The sequence below is a fragment of the Myxocyprinus asiaticus genome, chromosome 22, assembly GCF_019703515.2.
Source record: "Myxocyprinus asiaticus isolate MX2 ecotype Aquarium Trade chromosome 22, UBuf_Myxa_2, whole genome shotgun sequence".
NCBI lineage: Eukaryota > Metazoa > Chordata > Actinopteri > Cypriniformes > Catostomidae > Myxocyprinus > Myxocyprinus asiaticus.
The window spans coordinates 23,024,846-23,040,988 of record NC_059365.1 but is presented as its reverse complement, the minus strand read 5'-3'; the positions used below and the strand labels follow the sequence as shown (position 1 = coordinate 23,040,988).

At 35.6% G+C, this 16,143-nt stretch overlaps 1 protein-coding gene across 2 annotated transcripts in view; it reads left to right on the top strand.

Annotated features, from left to right (window-relative positions):
• The window catches only part of LOC127412917 (E3 ubiquitin-protein ligase RNF130-like), a 74,716-nt gene that overhangs the window by 19,839 nt on the left and 38,734 nt on the right, over window positions 1-16,143 (top strand). For both annotated transcript variants that reach the window (XM_051649640.1, XM_051649639.1), the window contains exon 3: window positions 10,539-10,730. In XM_051649640.1, the coding sequence (XP_051505600.1) occupies window positions 10,539-10,730 (192 nt within the window). The remainder of the gene's footprint in view (window positions 1-10,538; window positions 10,731-16,143) is intronic.

The window sequence follows — 16,143 nt, the reverse complement described above, 5'->3', positions numbered from 1 at the left end:
CACAGGTCTTTTGACAGTTCTTTTCTGCTCCCCATGGCTCAGTATCTAGCCTGCTCAGTGCATCCACGTGAGAGCTAACAAACTCATTGACTATTTATACACAGACACTAACTGCAATTTAAAAAGCCACAGGTGTGGGGAAATTACCCTTTAATTGCCATTTAATCCTGTGTGTGTCACATTGTGTGTTTGTAACAAGGCCAAACATTCAAGGATATGTAAACTTTTGATCAGAGCCATTTGGGTGATTTCTGTTACCATTATGATTTAAAAAGGAGCCAAACAACTATGTAATAATTAATGGCTTCATATGACCACTATACTTAAATAAAAGATTTTTGCATGATCATTCGTATTTTCAAAATCAATGCCAAAATGTAACAGTTTCTGCCAGGGTGTGCAAACTTTTGAGCACAACTGTATATATAATATATAATCCCAAATGGCGACCCAACACGTACCTGTATTTAATGTAGCCTGTGTTGCATTTTCTTTTATCTTGCATAGTTTTATTCATGGTTTTCAAATAAAAGGGCATTATTTTTTTTGTTGATACCAACAACAAAAGATACAGAAGATTTTGTCCCCTGTTTTAAAAATTGATAAACCAATTAATATATATGAGCCTGTTATTTATTATCCAGTTTATTAACTAATATAAAACATTAAACAGAACATATATTACACTGGAGGAAATATTTGTCCATAAATTGTCCATAAGTTTTGGAGGTCTTTCTTATGAACATCATGATGCCTCTGCAGACTGAAATTCCACTTGAGCCACGGTAAAATTTAAATGGAGGAAGAACCCTTGCATTGTTCTTTCCCTGCTGTCTACGACCCAATCTGAACAGACCTGCGACCCATTTTTTTAGTCCTGACCCACCAGTTGAGAAACACTGGTTTAGATGACAAATAAATTGTTTGTCAAATTTTATTCTTAAATCCAAAGTAAGGAAGTGTAGATGTAGAAGGAAATATCAAAATAGTTAAAGGGGTCATGATGTACTCTTTTTCTTTTCTTTTTTTTAAATAATGTTATTATCTTCCCTTAGGTCCACTGATAATGTTAGTAAAGTTTTTTTTATTTATTTTTTTTACACCAAAACCAAAATGCGGTGCACATCGCCGAAAATGCATCAGAACGATCAAAGATGTCCATCTAGTGCATGTTTACCTAGACCAGCAATTAAAAATAGGGCAGATGGGAGCCAAAATGCATCTTGGACGCGTTTGTACTCAAAACAGCAAGACACAGAATGGGTGTCTCCAAAAGTTTAACTTGACATTGGGCCTTTTAAAAGCGGCGCGAGATGGATGATAATGGTCAAAGCAGTTCGTATAGTGCATGTTTATGTGGAAAAACATTTATGAAGGTGTCCTGTGTGAGTCGCCGTTGGTGTATGAATATCTCATGACAGATGAGCCCATCTCTCTCCTCTTCACCTGTATGACTGAGTGCCAGTGAGCGAGGGCGAGGGTGCTATGTTGTAAAAGTGGGCGTTAATGTCTTGCTGTGCGTCTTTTGCTGATGTATTGGTCCTTGTGATGTCACAAAATCCACAAATTCCAAACGAGCGGTTTTTGCAGCTTGGTTTAAGTAAATGCTCTTTTTCTATGGAGGAGCAAGTTGAGTTCTAAAATGTACAGTATAGTATACAGTACCCCTTTACATTTTATTTTTATGGTATATAAATGGTATGTTTTTTCACCTGGTTATGTACTTAGCTGTATGCAATGCACCTTTAATAATTAATGTTGATCTGTCCCCTCACCCCTGTGATGACATGCAGACATGCCCTAGAGAGACACAGGATCAATTTGGCTATAAATCTCCCACTGATCAACTCTCATGCTCCACATCTTCTGATTAGAATAAATGGCGACAGGGATTTCTAGGAAGCACATGTCCTCCGGCACTGCATTTAATTTGTGAAAACCATTATGCTCTGACTAGCTATTGTACAAGATCACAATTTGATTTTGCTGGCTGTCTGTTTGTCCCAGCTAATAATTGGTAGAAATGACCCCATGCCAGATTGCTTGACCAGCCTTTGAACTGATGTCACTTACTGGCTGTGAAAATATGGGCCATTATATTATGTCCAAAATGGCAAATAACTTTCCATTACCAGTCATCAAGTGGTCTTGATTTTTGTTTTGGAGTTTATTTTTCAGATGTATTACGTGCAAACCCTCATAATAGGATCCCATTTGAGTGATAACGTTATGAGGATATAAAATTCTGTCATTATTTACTCACCCTAAGGTATCTCCAAACCAGTATGACTTTCTGTCTTTCGTGGAACAGAAAAGGTGAATTTTTTAAATGTCTTCTCAGGGTTTATTTGACATCTACTATAAGTAAAGAGTTACTGGTCTGTCAAGCTTGAAAAGGTAAAAAAAAAAAAAAAAAAAACTGTATAAGACCTTAGTAAAGTAATTGATACAATTTATGCACTGTATTCCAAGTCTTCTGAAATGATACAACACTTTGTGCTGAGAACAGAATTAAATTTAAGGCTATATTCACTCTCAAATCTAATCAAATCATTAATAAATCGCTAAAATCAAATATGGCGGCTACGTCGATTACATCAAACCTCATTGGTTCTCAGCACGTCTTGTGCGCAAGAACCAGTTAGATTTGACGTTATCAACATAGCTGCCAAATTTGATTTAAGCACTTGATTAATGATTTGAATTAACTTGGAATATGATGCAGAAGCTACATTGACTACTTTTTGGTTCCTATTTAAGCTTTCATGTTAGGGCTGTAATATTCAGTAAAGTGTTCTGCATAAGAAAAAAAGTAATACGGGTTTTGAACGACATGATGGTGAGTATTCTAAATGTTGACAGAATTTTGGTTTTTGGGTAAAATATTTCTTTAACTTGTGCATCATGTTCTGCCTTTATACTGTATATTGTTGTTCCCCTTTTTGCTATCCATTATGCAGTACTAGTTACACATCAGTTACGGAAAAAGCAGAGAATGCACATTCATTTGAACGTTCCCTTTGTGTCAGTTTGCTGTTTTGGCATTTGCATTTTGTCAGTTTAAATTGTGATGATGCTGTGAAATAAAAATTAAAACATACTTTTTTGGGTTTTCTAAAAGCTCAAATAAAAGATCTTGATTTTGGAAGGTCGAGTGGTTTTCCCATTGGTTGACCAGACACTTGTCATAGATTAGAGAGTTGGAGCCTGAACCACTTGGCACCAGAACCTTTTGGCAGGACTAACACAAGTTCAGTCATTGTGTTCAAATAAATTCCAGTTGCGTATACAGAGGCAGACAGACAGAAAAGGAACTTTAACCAGGAACTGTGATCTCACATTGGTTTCATAATGGTTTTAGATGGCAAATTATGTGGAATATAAGCTGTAAAACTTCTTTTTAAGCTTATTAAGATTACATTCACATTTGTGTGCACAAAGCTGCACTTTTGCCCTAACTAGATCATGAATTAGCCTCTGGGATTAGCTTGAAGGAGTAAGTTCAGAGAGGATGTGTCACAAATTACATCAGATTTTCCTTTAAGTAGACTCCTCCTATGCTGTCTATCCCTTGTTCTCTTTTAAAGGGAAAGGAAAAGAAAGAAGAGTGGTAGAATAAATACAATTGCAATATGGGGAGAGCATGTTCTCTTGGTCTTTAAAAAAAGTTTTTGGCCTCCAGGTTTTAAAAGCCCATGAGGCAAGCAGGTCTCTTTGACAGATGGGGAGTTTTATATTATTCCATAAGATGCGAAATGGACTTTAATGTACACACACATTCACAGTTTGAGTATCTGTATGTCAAAGTTGAAATTGAGAACTGAACTGTCCAATTCTGTCACTTGTCTTGCTTTATCACCCAATTTATTGAATGTCATTGAGTTGCTCATTATATAAGATTATGTAAGTTAGAAAGATCAAATAGAAGACCAGATTTCACCAGCTTTCCTTACAAACCCAAATATGTCCTCTCATATGTCCTCTCAGCACTGATAACACTGCAAAGTCAGAGATGCACTATGCAAAGGGAACACCAACCTCGACCTTAAAGGACTTTCAGTTCTTACTGCAGTTACAGCATTTGAATTATATAACAATAATATTTGGAATAGTTAAGCCAAAAATAAATTTCTGTCATTATTTACTCCCCTTCATCAGGTGGTTTTGATGATTTAATATCAGGTGACTTTGGATTTACATAATGACTGCAACTCGGCTCTACTCGCCAGCAGCTGCAGGTCATCTACATTAATCATTCATGTTGCACTGTAAACCTGAATAAGTTAGCAGAATAAGAAAAAATTGAGGTAATCAGTTACATCAAATGTTTTCTTTTAATAAATTACAAGTTTAAGTAAGCAGAACTGTCAGATTTTGATTTTGTACTACTCATGCATGTTGATTTTTTTTCTTACCTTGAAATATGAAGTAAGCTAACTCATGCATTTTTAATAGTACTTAACTTTCAATTTAACTCTTTGGCTGAACTTAAAATCACCATGTAGGCTCAAATGTCAAGTAGAGGGAACTTAGCTAGCTAGTACTAGCTAGAACTAGGGTTGCAACAGTATGAGATTTCCACGGTACTATAACCGCCTCAGAAAATATCACGGTATATGGTATTACACTATTATTATTATCAGTTACAGTGATCTTTAAAGAGGTGAAAACAGGTGTTTTTTTTTTTTTTGTGTGTTTTTTTTGGTTGAACAACACTTTATTATAATTGAAACTTGAAACCATTTTTTTTTTTAGGGAAGTATGTGTAAAAAAAAAAAAAAAAAGTCTGCCTTTTGAATATAAACCGAATTATAAACATGATAAAAAAAAAAAAATGCATGTAACTATAACATGTTATATAACTAAAACATGTTAGTTTAACTCAGTGGTTCTCAACTGGTTTTGCTTCAGGACCCAGATTTTACATTGGAAATCAAATGGATTATGTATTTACCCATGTATTTACCCTGTATTTAATGTGTCCTGGGTCGCATTTCCTTTTTATGTTGTATAGTTTTGTTCATGGTTTTCAAGTATAAGGACATGCATCAAGTGACATTATTTGTTGTTGACGTCAACAACAAAATCTACAGAAAGTTTTCTCTCCCCCCTTTTAAAAATTGAAGAGCATATTTACTTATATGAGCCCATTATTATCCCGTTTGTCCTAATTTCAAACATAATTCAAACAGAACATACATATTACACAGGAGGAAAGGCTCCTCATTGCCATGGTTAGTTCAGTGTAGCTAGTCTTAAATAATAGTAATAATAATAATAACAAATTATAATATTTATGAAAAAATAAATACTAGCTGAAACACATCTTGAAACTTTAACTACAACTGCCACTGTTGATTATAAAAATGATGTGTAATAGATTCTACCTTTAGATTATTTCATATGAAACTATAACATGTTGTCAAAATATAACAGTTACTTTTACTCATGTAAAATCATGAAACAATTTTGTAAAGGTGATGATGTTTAATGAAAAATTAGCGCATAGCACAGTGTTGCTCTTTTCCTCCTCAGTGCTGTTTGGCATGTCAGGGCTGCCTACTGTTTGAGAGGTTCGACTTGACTTTCTCCTTAACGCTTTAAACTAGAAAAGTCTTGATAGAATTTAAATTGGTCATATCAGTTTTGAGGTCTGCACGCTGCAATATCGAGGGAAGCCCAGTTGTTGCACGCGCGCGCCAGCGAGCAGAGTATTTAATGATCGCGAGCTGGTTCCTTTACACTCGTGCGAAAGTGCAGATGAGAAGCTTTTAGCTGATTGCGAGATTATCATTAAATCTGCCTCGGCAGTCCTAAATAGGCTATCACTTGGACGGCTGCCGAAATATCTTCAATGGGAGAACCATGTCATTGTTCTTTCCCTGCTGTCTACAACCCAGTCCGAATAGGCCTGCGACCCACTTTTGGGTCGCGACTCGCGACACACCAGTTGAGAAACACTGCTTTAACTCACACACTCACTTATGTCAAACATAAGGAGTGGTGGTGGTGTAGTGGGCTAAAGCACATATCTGGTAACCAAAGGTTGCTGGTTCAAGCCCCACAGCCATCACCATTGTGTCCTTGAGCAAGGCACTTAACTCCAGGTTGCTCCAGGGGGATTGTCCCTGTAATAAGTGCACTGTAAGTCGCTTTGGATAAAAGCGTCTGCCAAATGCATAAATGTAAATGTATGTCAGACCCCCTCGCTTCTCTCTGACATTTTCTCCGCTGCGCGCGTGCGTGTGTGTGTGTGGGGGGGGGGGCAAGTTGATGAGTCTGACTGGCAGTCGAGGAGGAAAGGAGGTGCTCACGCGCAGGTGAGATTGCATTTTTTTTTTTCTCAATACCATAGATTAGCAAATGTACATGGTATGATAACCGTCAGTTTTCATACCGTGGTATACCGCTGCAACCCTAGCTAGAACAAACTAGAACAGTGAACGATTTTGGATAAACCATGCTTTGATTAGCATAGCAATTGCTCAACAAGTATATCAATATACTGTAGAACGATCTAATATTGTACCTGTTCTCAAGCTAATCTCAAGCTTCACTATTCACCAATGGTAACCCCCAAAACTTTAACATGACAGAAACTCTTCTAAACAACACAACAAAACATTAAATACTAACAAATATCTCCCTTTACATTCATCTTGCACAAAGACACACTATATAAAACTTAACTTTAACATTTACTCTCCCGGTCGAGTGCCATGTAAAGCATGCTGGGAAATACAGGGTTCCAGACTAAAAAAATACTTAGGAGCCATTGGTTCCTAAACTGAAACATTAAAGAGCCAAATGGCTGTTTTTAGTAGCCAAATCACAGATTTTCTCAATTTAGTTCGCTGTTCAGAAACAAGATAGAAAGCCGAAGAAAAGTCAGCTTTAGTCCCATTTATCGAAGGTTTAATAAACAGCATATATAGTTGAGAAGATAAGTTTGCATTCCCTTTTTTTCTCATAAATGTTCACACCCCTTTCATAATTTATACAAATATAAGAGATAAAAGGTTTGTTTTAATTTAGTACTGCTCTTCAGAATCTACATTACAGATATTTACATAAAGTATAGTGTGCAGATAGTAGTGTGTTGTCTTCTTGAGCATCAATGAATTTTTGCACCTTGTGAAATAGTTGTGTACATGTCCCTCAATTGTCCTAAGTGTCAAAAGCTTGATTTATATATATATATATATATATATATATATATACACACACTACCGGTCAAAAGTTTTGAAACATACTCATTCTTTTATAATTTTTTTTCACATTTTAGAATAATAGTAAAGTCATCAAAACTATGGAATAACATAAATGGAACTATGGGAATTATGTTGTGACTAAACAAAATCCAAAATAAATCAAAACTGTGTTATATTTTAGCATCTTCAAAGTAGTCACCCTTTGCCTAGAATTTGCAGACATGTACTCTTGACATTTTCTCAACCAACTTCTTGAGGTATCACACTGGGATGCTTTTTAAACAGTATTATAGGAGTTCCCATCTATGTTGGGCACTTATTGGCTGCTTTTCTTTATTATTTGGTCTGTCATCAATTTCAAATTTTTTTTTATCTTATTTAAATTTTCGTTTTATAATGAAATAAATTAATATGGTGGTACAATTATATTTTTGTCTACAAAACTAACTTTAAACATTTAAGCATACGCCTTCAGATCAAACATTTTTTAAGATCATGAGAAACATTTCAGTCAAGTGTTTCAAAACTTTTGACCAGTTGTGTGTGTGTGTGTGTGTGTGTGTGTGTATATATATATATATATTTGTTTTAAAATAATGCTTTTTTGTCTTTTTTTACTGTTAACGGATGGCCCAGACACAGAGACTGTGCAAACGGAATTAAATCCCAGATGCAGTTTATTGTGCTACTCCAATCCCAATCAATAATTACCAGGAAAAAAAAGTGTTACACAATACGGGACTTTTAATGATAAAAAGGCGCCTGCAATACACATGAGACTCTTATTTTGAAATGTCTGCGCTCTCAGTTGTGAACACACTGATGGATGACTCGCTGAGAAAGTGAATCTGATTCAAACTGCTAACCTAAGCTGCTGAGTTCAAACCCTCAGTTCTTTTGGGGTGATTCATGAAAAAGATCCAGTTCAAAAGAGTCATTTGGTCACGACTCTTTCGCGCTGGGGTTGTTGTTGTTGTGTGTGGTGCAGCGAGCTCGTCATCACAACATTACGGGTGTATAGCAGCTCGAGAGACACTGGTTGTATTCAATAACTCGCAAGATAATATCTGACGAAACCGCATATGTAAGCACACAACCCGACTGTCGTTAATGGCGACTAGATTTTAAATTATTATCGCAATCAATTATTTTTGGTCGCATTTGAGACCATTTTAGTCGCAGTCTGGAGCCCTGAAATAAAAATCTCCTTCCCAGTTTGTTAGATTTAAGTTCCTATAAATTTAAAGAGACAAGTTCATTAAACTCAAAACATTAAACAATTCAGGTAACTTAAAAGGTGTATGTTTCGTGAACTCAAAAGAGAAAGTTCTAAATACTCAAGGTTAATTTATTTGAACTAATTTGTATGATTAAATTTTTCCCTACTCAAAACAATTATTTTGAGCATTAGGGTTTACATTGTGATACTTATATTATAGTGCTCAAAGGGCCAACACTATTAGCTTGTGGAACAACAATAACTGTGGCCTCTGTTGCTTCCCCACTACACACACACACACACACACACATGCACAGATCAACAGCAAACGGCTGCTCAGTGTTAGTACTGCAGGCTGATGGATATTTGATTCTGCCTTTGTATGTGTGTGTGTGTGTGTGTGTGTGTTTGTGTGAGTGCACCACAGGTGTGTGTGTGTGTGTTTTCCTATTCTTAACAATGAAGACTCCAAACCGAAACCAAGCTTCTCTCACTCTTTTTCGCCCTGCAAACACTCTTTGTAACCTACCTGCTTCTATTTTTGCCTTCAGTGCACAAATCTTACAAAATGCCTTGAGGGAAGGATAGTGGGTTTTGCTGGGGTGGTGGGCTTGCTGCTGGATCAAGCAAAGGCCTTCCTATTAACTTCTAAAGACAATTAGTGTCCTGCTCTGCCTCCCTGTGGGGGTTCCACCTCTCCTGGAGAGAAGGCCGGGCAGCTCCGACATATGAGTCAGTGTTTGGAAGTGGCAAGGCATTAGTTTACTCAACCCAGCTCATCAGAATGTCTCCATAATCCCCCGTGCCGATGGAGCAATCACAGAGAACTAGGGAGGCTGACAGCCTCCTCCACATACTGCATTCATTTGCTAATGTGTTTAGTGGAGGTATGCTTTCAGTCGACAGATGTCGTGGTGATGAGTTTGATTTTGATCATAAATGCAAGTTAACGGCACACAGTGAGGATACTAATGAGCAAATTTCTCCATCAAACACAACATTTCACAGATTTCAACATTATTTTGTTCAGTTCTTAAGTCAAAAAATTCTAAAGGAATACTAATGGTTTGCAAATGGATTTTGATTCTAAAAAAAAAGAAAGTTCTGGGGGAAAAAAATAAATAGTTTATCCTGATCCAAATCTTATTTGATTCGTTGTGGATTCTAATTTGATTCCTTAAGGATTTGTTCCAGATTATTATTTTTTAAGCATTTCTTTGCATAATATGCAAACAGTACTTAGTATGCATGGTATATACTGTATGGTATAGTATACAGTAGTATGCACACAGTACTTTAGTGTACAATAGGGCTGCATGATTATGACAAAAATCATAACTTCCGATTATTTTCTTTGATATTTTAATTGCGATTATTCATTTCGATTAATAGAATTTACAATAAAATACTTATTTTGTGTGGGGCAGGTGCATACCATATTCTTTATATAGGCTTTACATCAAAACAACTTGAGATCTATGTTCCTAAATTGCTTTAATAGTTTAATTGCATGTAAAACAAAGTGTTATTCACATTTTGAATCAATTGAACAGTATAATTTAGACAGTGAGCATTACTGATATGCCTTTAGACTAATTTAAACACATCAGATTTGCCTCTGCATTCAAGCACACAATGGCCCAAAAATTGGTGCAATGGGAGTACAGCTAAATGGAATGCTGTAATTAACACTTTTCAAGAATATATTACTGCGACAGTTGTAGTTGTAATCTCAAATTTTTTTTTTTTTTTATTTGTGCAGCCCTAGTATACAACCATTTGCTTTTTTTTATTATTATTATCCCTTGTATGTCGTTATATTGTAGTATGTTGGATATTTGATTGTTTTTTGTGTACAGTATGTTTGCACAAGTACATGCATATTTCAGGGTTTAAGCACAGAAATTCAAATTTTTCCTATTCTTATTTTATTTTTGGCCCTTTTACCATTTTTATTAAGTGACCGTGACCGATAACATTGTCACTGGGAAACAGGGGCAAGGGTTGACAAATGATGTGAGCCAGGCTTACAGACTATACATAAATAAAATAAAATAAATTAAAAAAGTTCCTCTAACTTTTGTCTTTTTTTTTTTTCTTCTTTTTAGCTGTGGATATTCAAGGCTGTCAAAACACCCGATTTGTTGTGCCTCCAAAGACCACACATTGGGTGGCCATAATGCAGAGGGGGAAATGCACCTTCAAGGAGAAGATCCTTAAGGCAGCTGCTTTCAATGCTTCGGCCGTCGTTATCTACAATAACAACACCAAAGAAGACACAGTCACCATGGCTCATGAAGGTGAGCTCCAAAGTTTTTATATTCTCATTATAAATAAGAAGATTAAAGTTGAAATACATGCAGTGGCTCAATGTTCCAATCTCCTTTCTCTGTTAGAAAGCACACAAATAAACAGGATATGGTTGTTGTTCCTTCTTGACAGGACATATCAAGTTACTAAGACCCCTGACCAGTTAGATTAAGGTCTTTGTAATGCTGTTTGCCCTCTTGCATCAGATTTTACAACAGTGATGTACACTATCTGGAAAGATCATGGTCAAAAGACTAAATGGAGAGGGAGTGAGAGAGACAAAGTTTATGCTTCTTGTGTGTATGGGTACATGAGAAACACTGTTTATACCTAACTCAAATTAAAGGCAGCTCCACAATCTACAATGTAAAGTTAACTGTAAAATGAAACCTGAATTAAAATATTTTTTGTGTGAAGCCGTCACTCATAGAAGGATTTTTGTTACAGTGGATTGGAGACAGTCTGGGTGAAAATGTTGCTGTGCTCAGCAAAAATATAAAGAACAAGATTTTGGTAAAAGCAATAGCTGACACAGTAGCTTCAGTGCCCATTAAAGTCCATTAAATGTTTACTAAACAGACCACACAGATGGTGTTTGGACATAATATAACCACACTGAAATACACAAGCTACACACAGCACTGGTACATTTATAGATTGTTTGTGAATTTGCAAGTGTTTGTAATACACGCGTTTCTTTAAACTTTTTATTTTAATTTTATTTTTTTAGTATTGCTATTCCTGAAAGTGATGTCTTTAGTTCTGCTTTTTTATACCACATCTGTTCAGAATTTGCAGAAAATGACTGTTGATACATCTGCTATTTTTTAATGGTTAATTTATGGATTTTCTTTTTGATGTCATAAGCAATTTTTTTTTATGTGGATTTCTCAGTTGTACAGAGGTAACAAGCAGCCTTGAGGAACACCAAAGTTCAGGAACACTGCTGATTATGTTTATGTTCCAATGTCTACTGGCTACAACATCATCTGTTTGTAGATTGATGATAGAGATAGATAGAAAGTTAGGAAAGTCATGTTTGTGTAGTAGGGCTGGGTGATATGTAGAATATTCACAATAAATGCAAATGATTTTGCTAGTGATGTAAAACAACTAAGATACTAATGCACTTTTTATTTGACCATTAAATTTCTTAATTAAAGAGCGTATCATTACACTAGTTTTGCGATCCTTTGTTGTCTTATGACTTGTGAGCATGAGAGTGTTAAGAGAGAGTTATATTTTAATAACTTCAGTAGCAGAGTAAGTTAATGAGACCAATTTATCTCCATGAATAAGTTCAAACTGTCCATTTAAGTGAGTTGTTCAAAACCCTGACTCGTGTACCTCATCACTCAAAAAATTTCCCTAAATGCCATTTTACATGTATTACAATGTTTCTTCCTTGCGTTTTTTATTTTTTATTTTTATGAAAAAACAGTGTGAAAAAGCATACCTTTATTGTTATTACCTTTTTGAACTTGATTTTTACTGTATTTTAGTTCTTGCATGTAACATGTAAAAATGGGTGTTTGGTAGAACCAAAGTTCCTTTGATTGAAAAACAAATCTCCCTTTTAAGCTATTTCATGCTAAATACATAAATATCAAGAAATTTGTGAAATATTGCCAAAAAATAAATAAATAAAAAAAATAAATAAATAAAAAAATATTGATCAGATTTTTTTTTCTATATCGCCCAGGCCTACAGTGGCAAGGAAAAGTATGTGATGTTATGTATGTCCATGTGTCCATTGATAAACTTTTCCCTTGATGATGGCAAGCAGTCAAGGCCCCGAAGCAGCAAAGCAACCCATGATGCTCTCTCCACCGTACTTTACCGTTGGGATGATGTTTTCCTGCTGGTATGCGGTGACCTTCTTACACCATACGTAATGCTGCGTTTTCTTCCCAAACAATTCAAGCTTAGATTCATCAATCCACAAAACATTTTCCCAGTAGCGCTGTGGAGTGTCAATGTGGTCTTTGTCAAACTTCAGGTGCGCAGCAATGTTTTTGTTGGAAAGCAGCGGCTTCCTTCGTGGTGTCCTGCCATAGATACCATGCCTGTTTTTCCATATAGTAATCTCATGAACAGAGATGTTAACCAGTCCCAATGATTCCGTAAAGTCTTTAGCTGTCGAGGGTTCTTTTTTTACCTCATTGAGCATTCTGTGGTGTGCCATTTGAGTCATCTTGGCTGGACGGACACAGTACTAAATCGTCTCCATTTATATACAGTTTGTCTAACTGTGGATAGATGAATATCTAAGCTCTTCAAGGTAACTTTGTAACCCTTTCCAGCTTTATGCAAAGCTCATATCATAGGTCTTCTGAGATCTCTTTTTTGCGAGGCATTGTCCACGTCAGCACATGCTTCTTGTAAATAGCTAACTCAAAATGTTTGAGTGCTTTTTATAAGTCAAAGTAGCTCTAACCCACACCTCCAAACTCGTTTCATTAATTGGATTCCAGGTCTGCCAACTCCTGACTCTAATTAGCTTTTGTTGACATCATTAGCCTGGGGGTTCACATACTTTTTCCAACCTTTACTGTGAATGATTGAATGTATTCAATATGTATAAGAACAATACAATAATTTATGTATTATTAGTTAAAACCGATTTTGTTTGTTCATTATTGTAACTTAGATGAAGATCAAACCACAGTTTAAGACAAATTTATACATGAATGCAGGTAATTCCAAAGGGTTCACATACTTTTTTTCTTGCCACTACAGTATCTAGGTATTTCATAATCATGCCATGTGAGTGTGGTAGAGAGACGGTTTGGTTTTGAGGACATTTGGACATGGTGGAGGACTGCATGCTGGAACTCATCCACTAAAATTGTCATTATTGCTCTGCAGGTGCACTCTACACACGCGCGCACACACACACACTTCTAGCCTGGCACAGAGCCAACAGCTTAGGATGCAAAGGGCACATATGATTCAACCTAAGGCTGGCAGAGTTTTGAAAAGCATGATAGGTTGGATAAAGGGGAGGGATGAGGGAGGAACTGAAGAGGTGGGGGGTATGAGGGTAGATGGTGAGTCACGGCAACACTATCAGAATGGGATCGATGAGATGCTGAAATATAGAAGGAGTGCATGATTTATTCAGAGGGTCCTTTTCCTCTATACGCCAGCAGGTCATTGATCCTTCACCACATGAGAAATTGTGCATCATGCAGCTCTACATCTGTTTATATATATATATATATATATATATATATATATATATATATATATATATATATAAAAACAATTTCATTTGTGGGTTTTAGTAGGCAGTCACATGCTTAGATCACTGCATTTATGTACATGGGTCTTGCACACACACAGGAAGTTTTGGGTTTGCATTTGTGTATGTGGATGCATGTGTGGGTGGGGAAGAATGTTTACTACCCTAAAAGATGTAAGCAAAACTGAGACACGGTTTTGTGTGCAAGGAATGTAAGGGACATTATTGACATGCAGTTATCACGTATTTACATCTAATTCTGTTCTGTTTCAGAAAAATGACAGGTTACTTTTTTGAACACTCAAACCATGATCATTTGTTTCTGTTTCATTGATGTAGAGCGAAAGCATGAAATAAAAGTTTGAATTCGCTTATGTCAACAGACATGAGCTAAAAGATCCCATGAAATCTCTTGATGAGCTCAGTTTTCAGTTTTCCGTGTATTTCAAATGTAAACAGGAAGTTTGAGTGGGACATGTCAAAGGGCTTGTCCCTTTAAAAGAATAATAATAATAAAAAAATAAACCAATAAGATTTTAGGTTGCAGCCATGAACCATAATTTGCTAGTCAGTTGTAGGTAGAGGGACATTCTCATTCTAGAGCGCATGTGATTGGACAACATTTGAGTCATCAATATTTTTATTCTGCTTTTCTGGAAGAGAATGATTGTAAATTTTACATGTGTATAGGCTTTCTGCTAAAAGAAAAAATGTCAAATTTTAGGCTAGAATATATTTGGAAAAGTTTTAAAGTAGTAAAACTTTTAGACTGGGTATTTTTACAGTTAGCCACTCATTGTATTAAGAAATTCCATCCTCCTAGCATTGTCTCTGAAATTCCATCAGCACCTACAAAAATCATGTGCTTTTTAAAGAGACTGGCATGTGATGAGGCAGATATTTTTAAACCTAATTACATGCAGAGTACATCTATAATTCATAATGCCAACACACACACACACTCATTGGTTTGAAGGATCACATCACCTTCACTGTCAGAGTCCGCTTGTGCTGGGCTTTAGACCACCTTTGAGGGAGTTTCCCCTTTAACACAGATCGATAATTGCATGACTTAACCTTTGAGGAACAGCCAGTAATGAATAAAACACATCGCATTGTAAAGTAAGGCTAATCACACCTTTTCTAAATGTATGAAGGAAGAATCATTTACATTTTCATCTTATTCTTTGGCTGACTTTCAGATCTTTAAACAATGCTTTTTAGAAATATTTGTTCTAGCAGTATTATTCACAACAGTTTTTAAGAGTCATGTACTAAACTATACTTTTTTTTTTTTTTTTTTTTTACTCGTTACAACCTTGTATATTACTTTTTGCTACGTTTTATATAATTTAATTACTTATTTAATATTTGTATCAATTTACACATTTGCACATTATTTATTACGATTTCTTTTAATATATATGTGCTACTATTGTTATGTAGAAGTTATTTTGTTATAAAGTAGTATATTGTTATAAAGTTTTTTTAGTGGTGGGCTCATTGAACAACACATTTCATTGTCAACAAGTACTGATGCTGTGATGCACATTTAACAAATGATCTGACTGATATTTTAGAATATGTAAATTATATTGCTCATTATAATGTAATGTTTAGCTGTGCATTGCATATTTTTGTCATATTGTGTATTGTGCATATTCTGTAGTTCTTGAGTTTATCTATGTGAAAAGGTAACACTTCAAAAATTAATTAATCATATTAGTTGACACACACAAGGGTTATAATGCCACATGCTCTGACTTAATCAGGTGCATGTTTTCAGAAGGCTTTACTGCAACATTTTCACATAGTGTTCACATGTAGCTTCAGTTCATACAGTACTATATTAAAATCTCCCCAACTCTCTAACCAGTAAAGAACATTCCTGAAGGTTAGAATACATTGACTTCTAGCTATCTCCAATCAGATCAAAGATCCGCTGTTTCGATAATAAGAGACATGTCATGTCTAATAGACTGATGGCTGTGTCTGTGGAATTGAGTATATCATGATATACATTTGTTGGTTCTCACACTGATTATGGAGAATAACGTCCTTGTAGAGCTGCTCTATCAGTCACTGCTGGAGCAAATTGTCCCTGGCCTGCACTAGTCATCTTCTTTACTGCTGACAAACTGCCTTCTGAGCCACTAAAT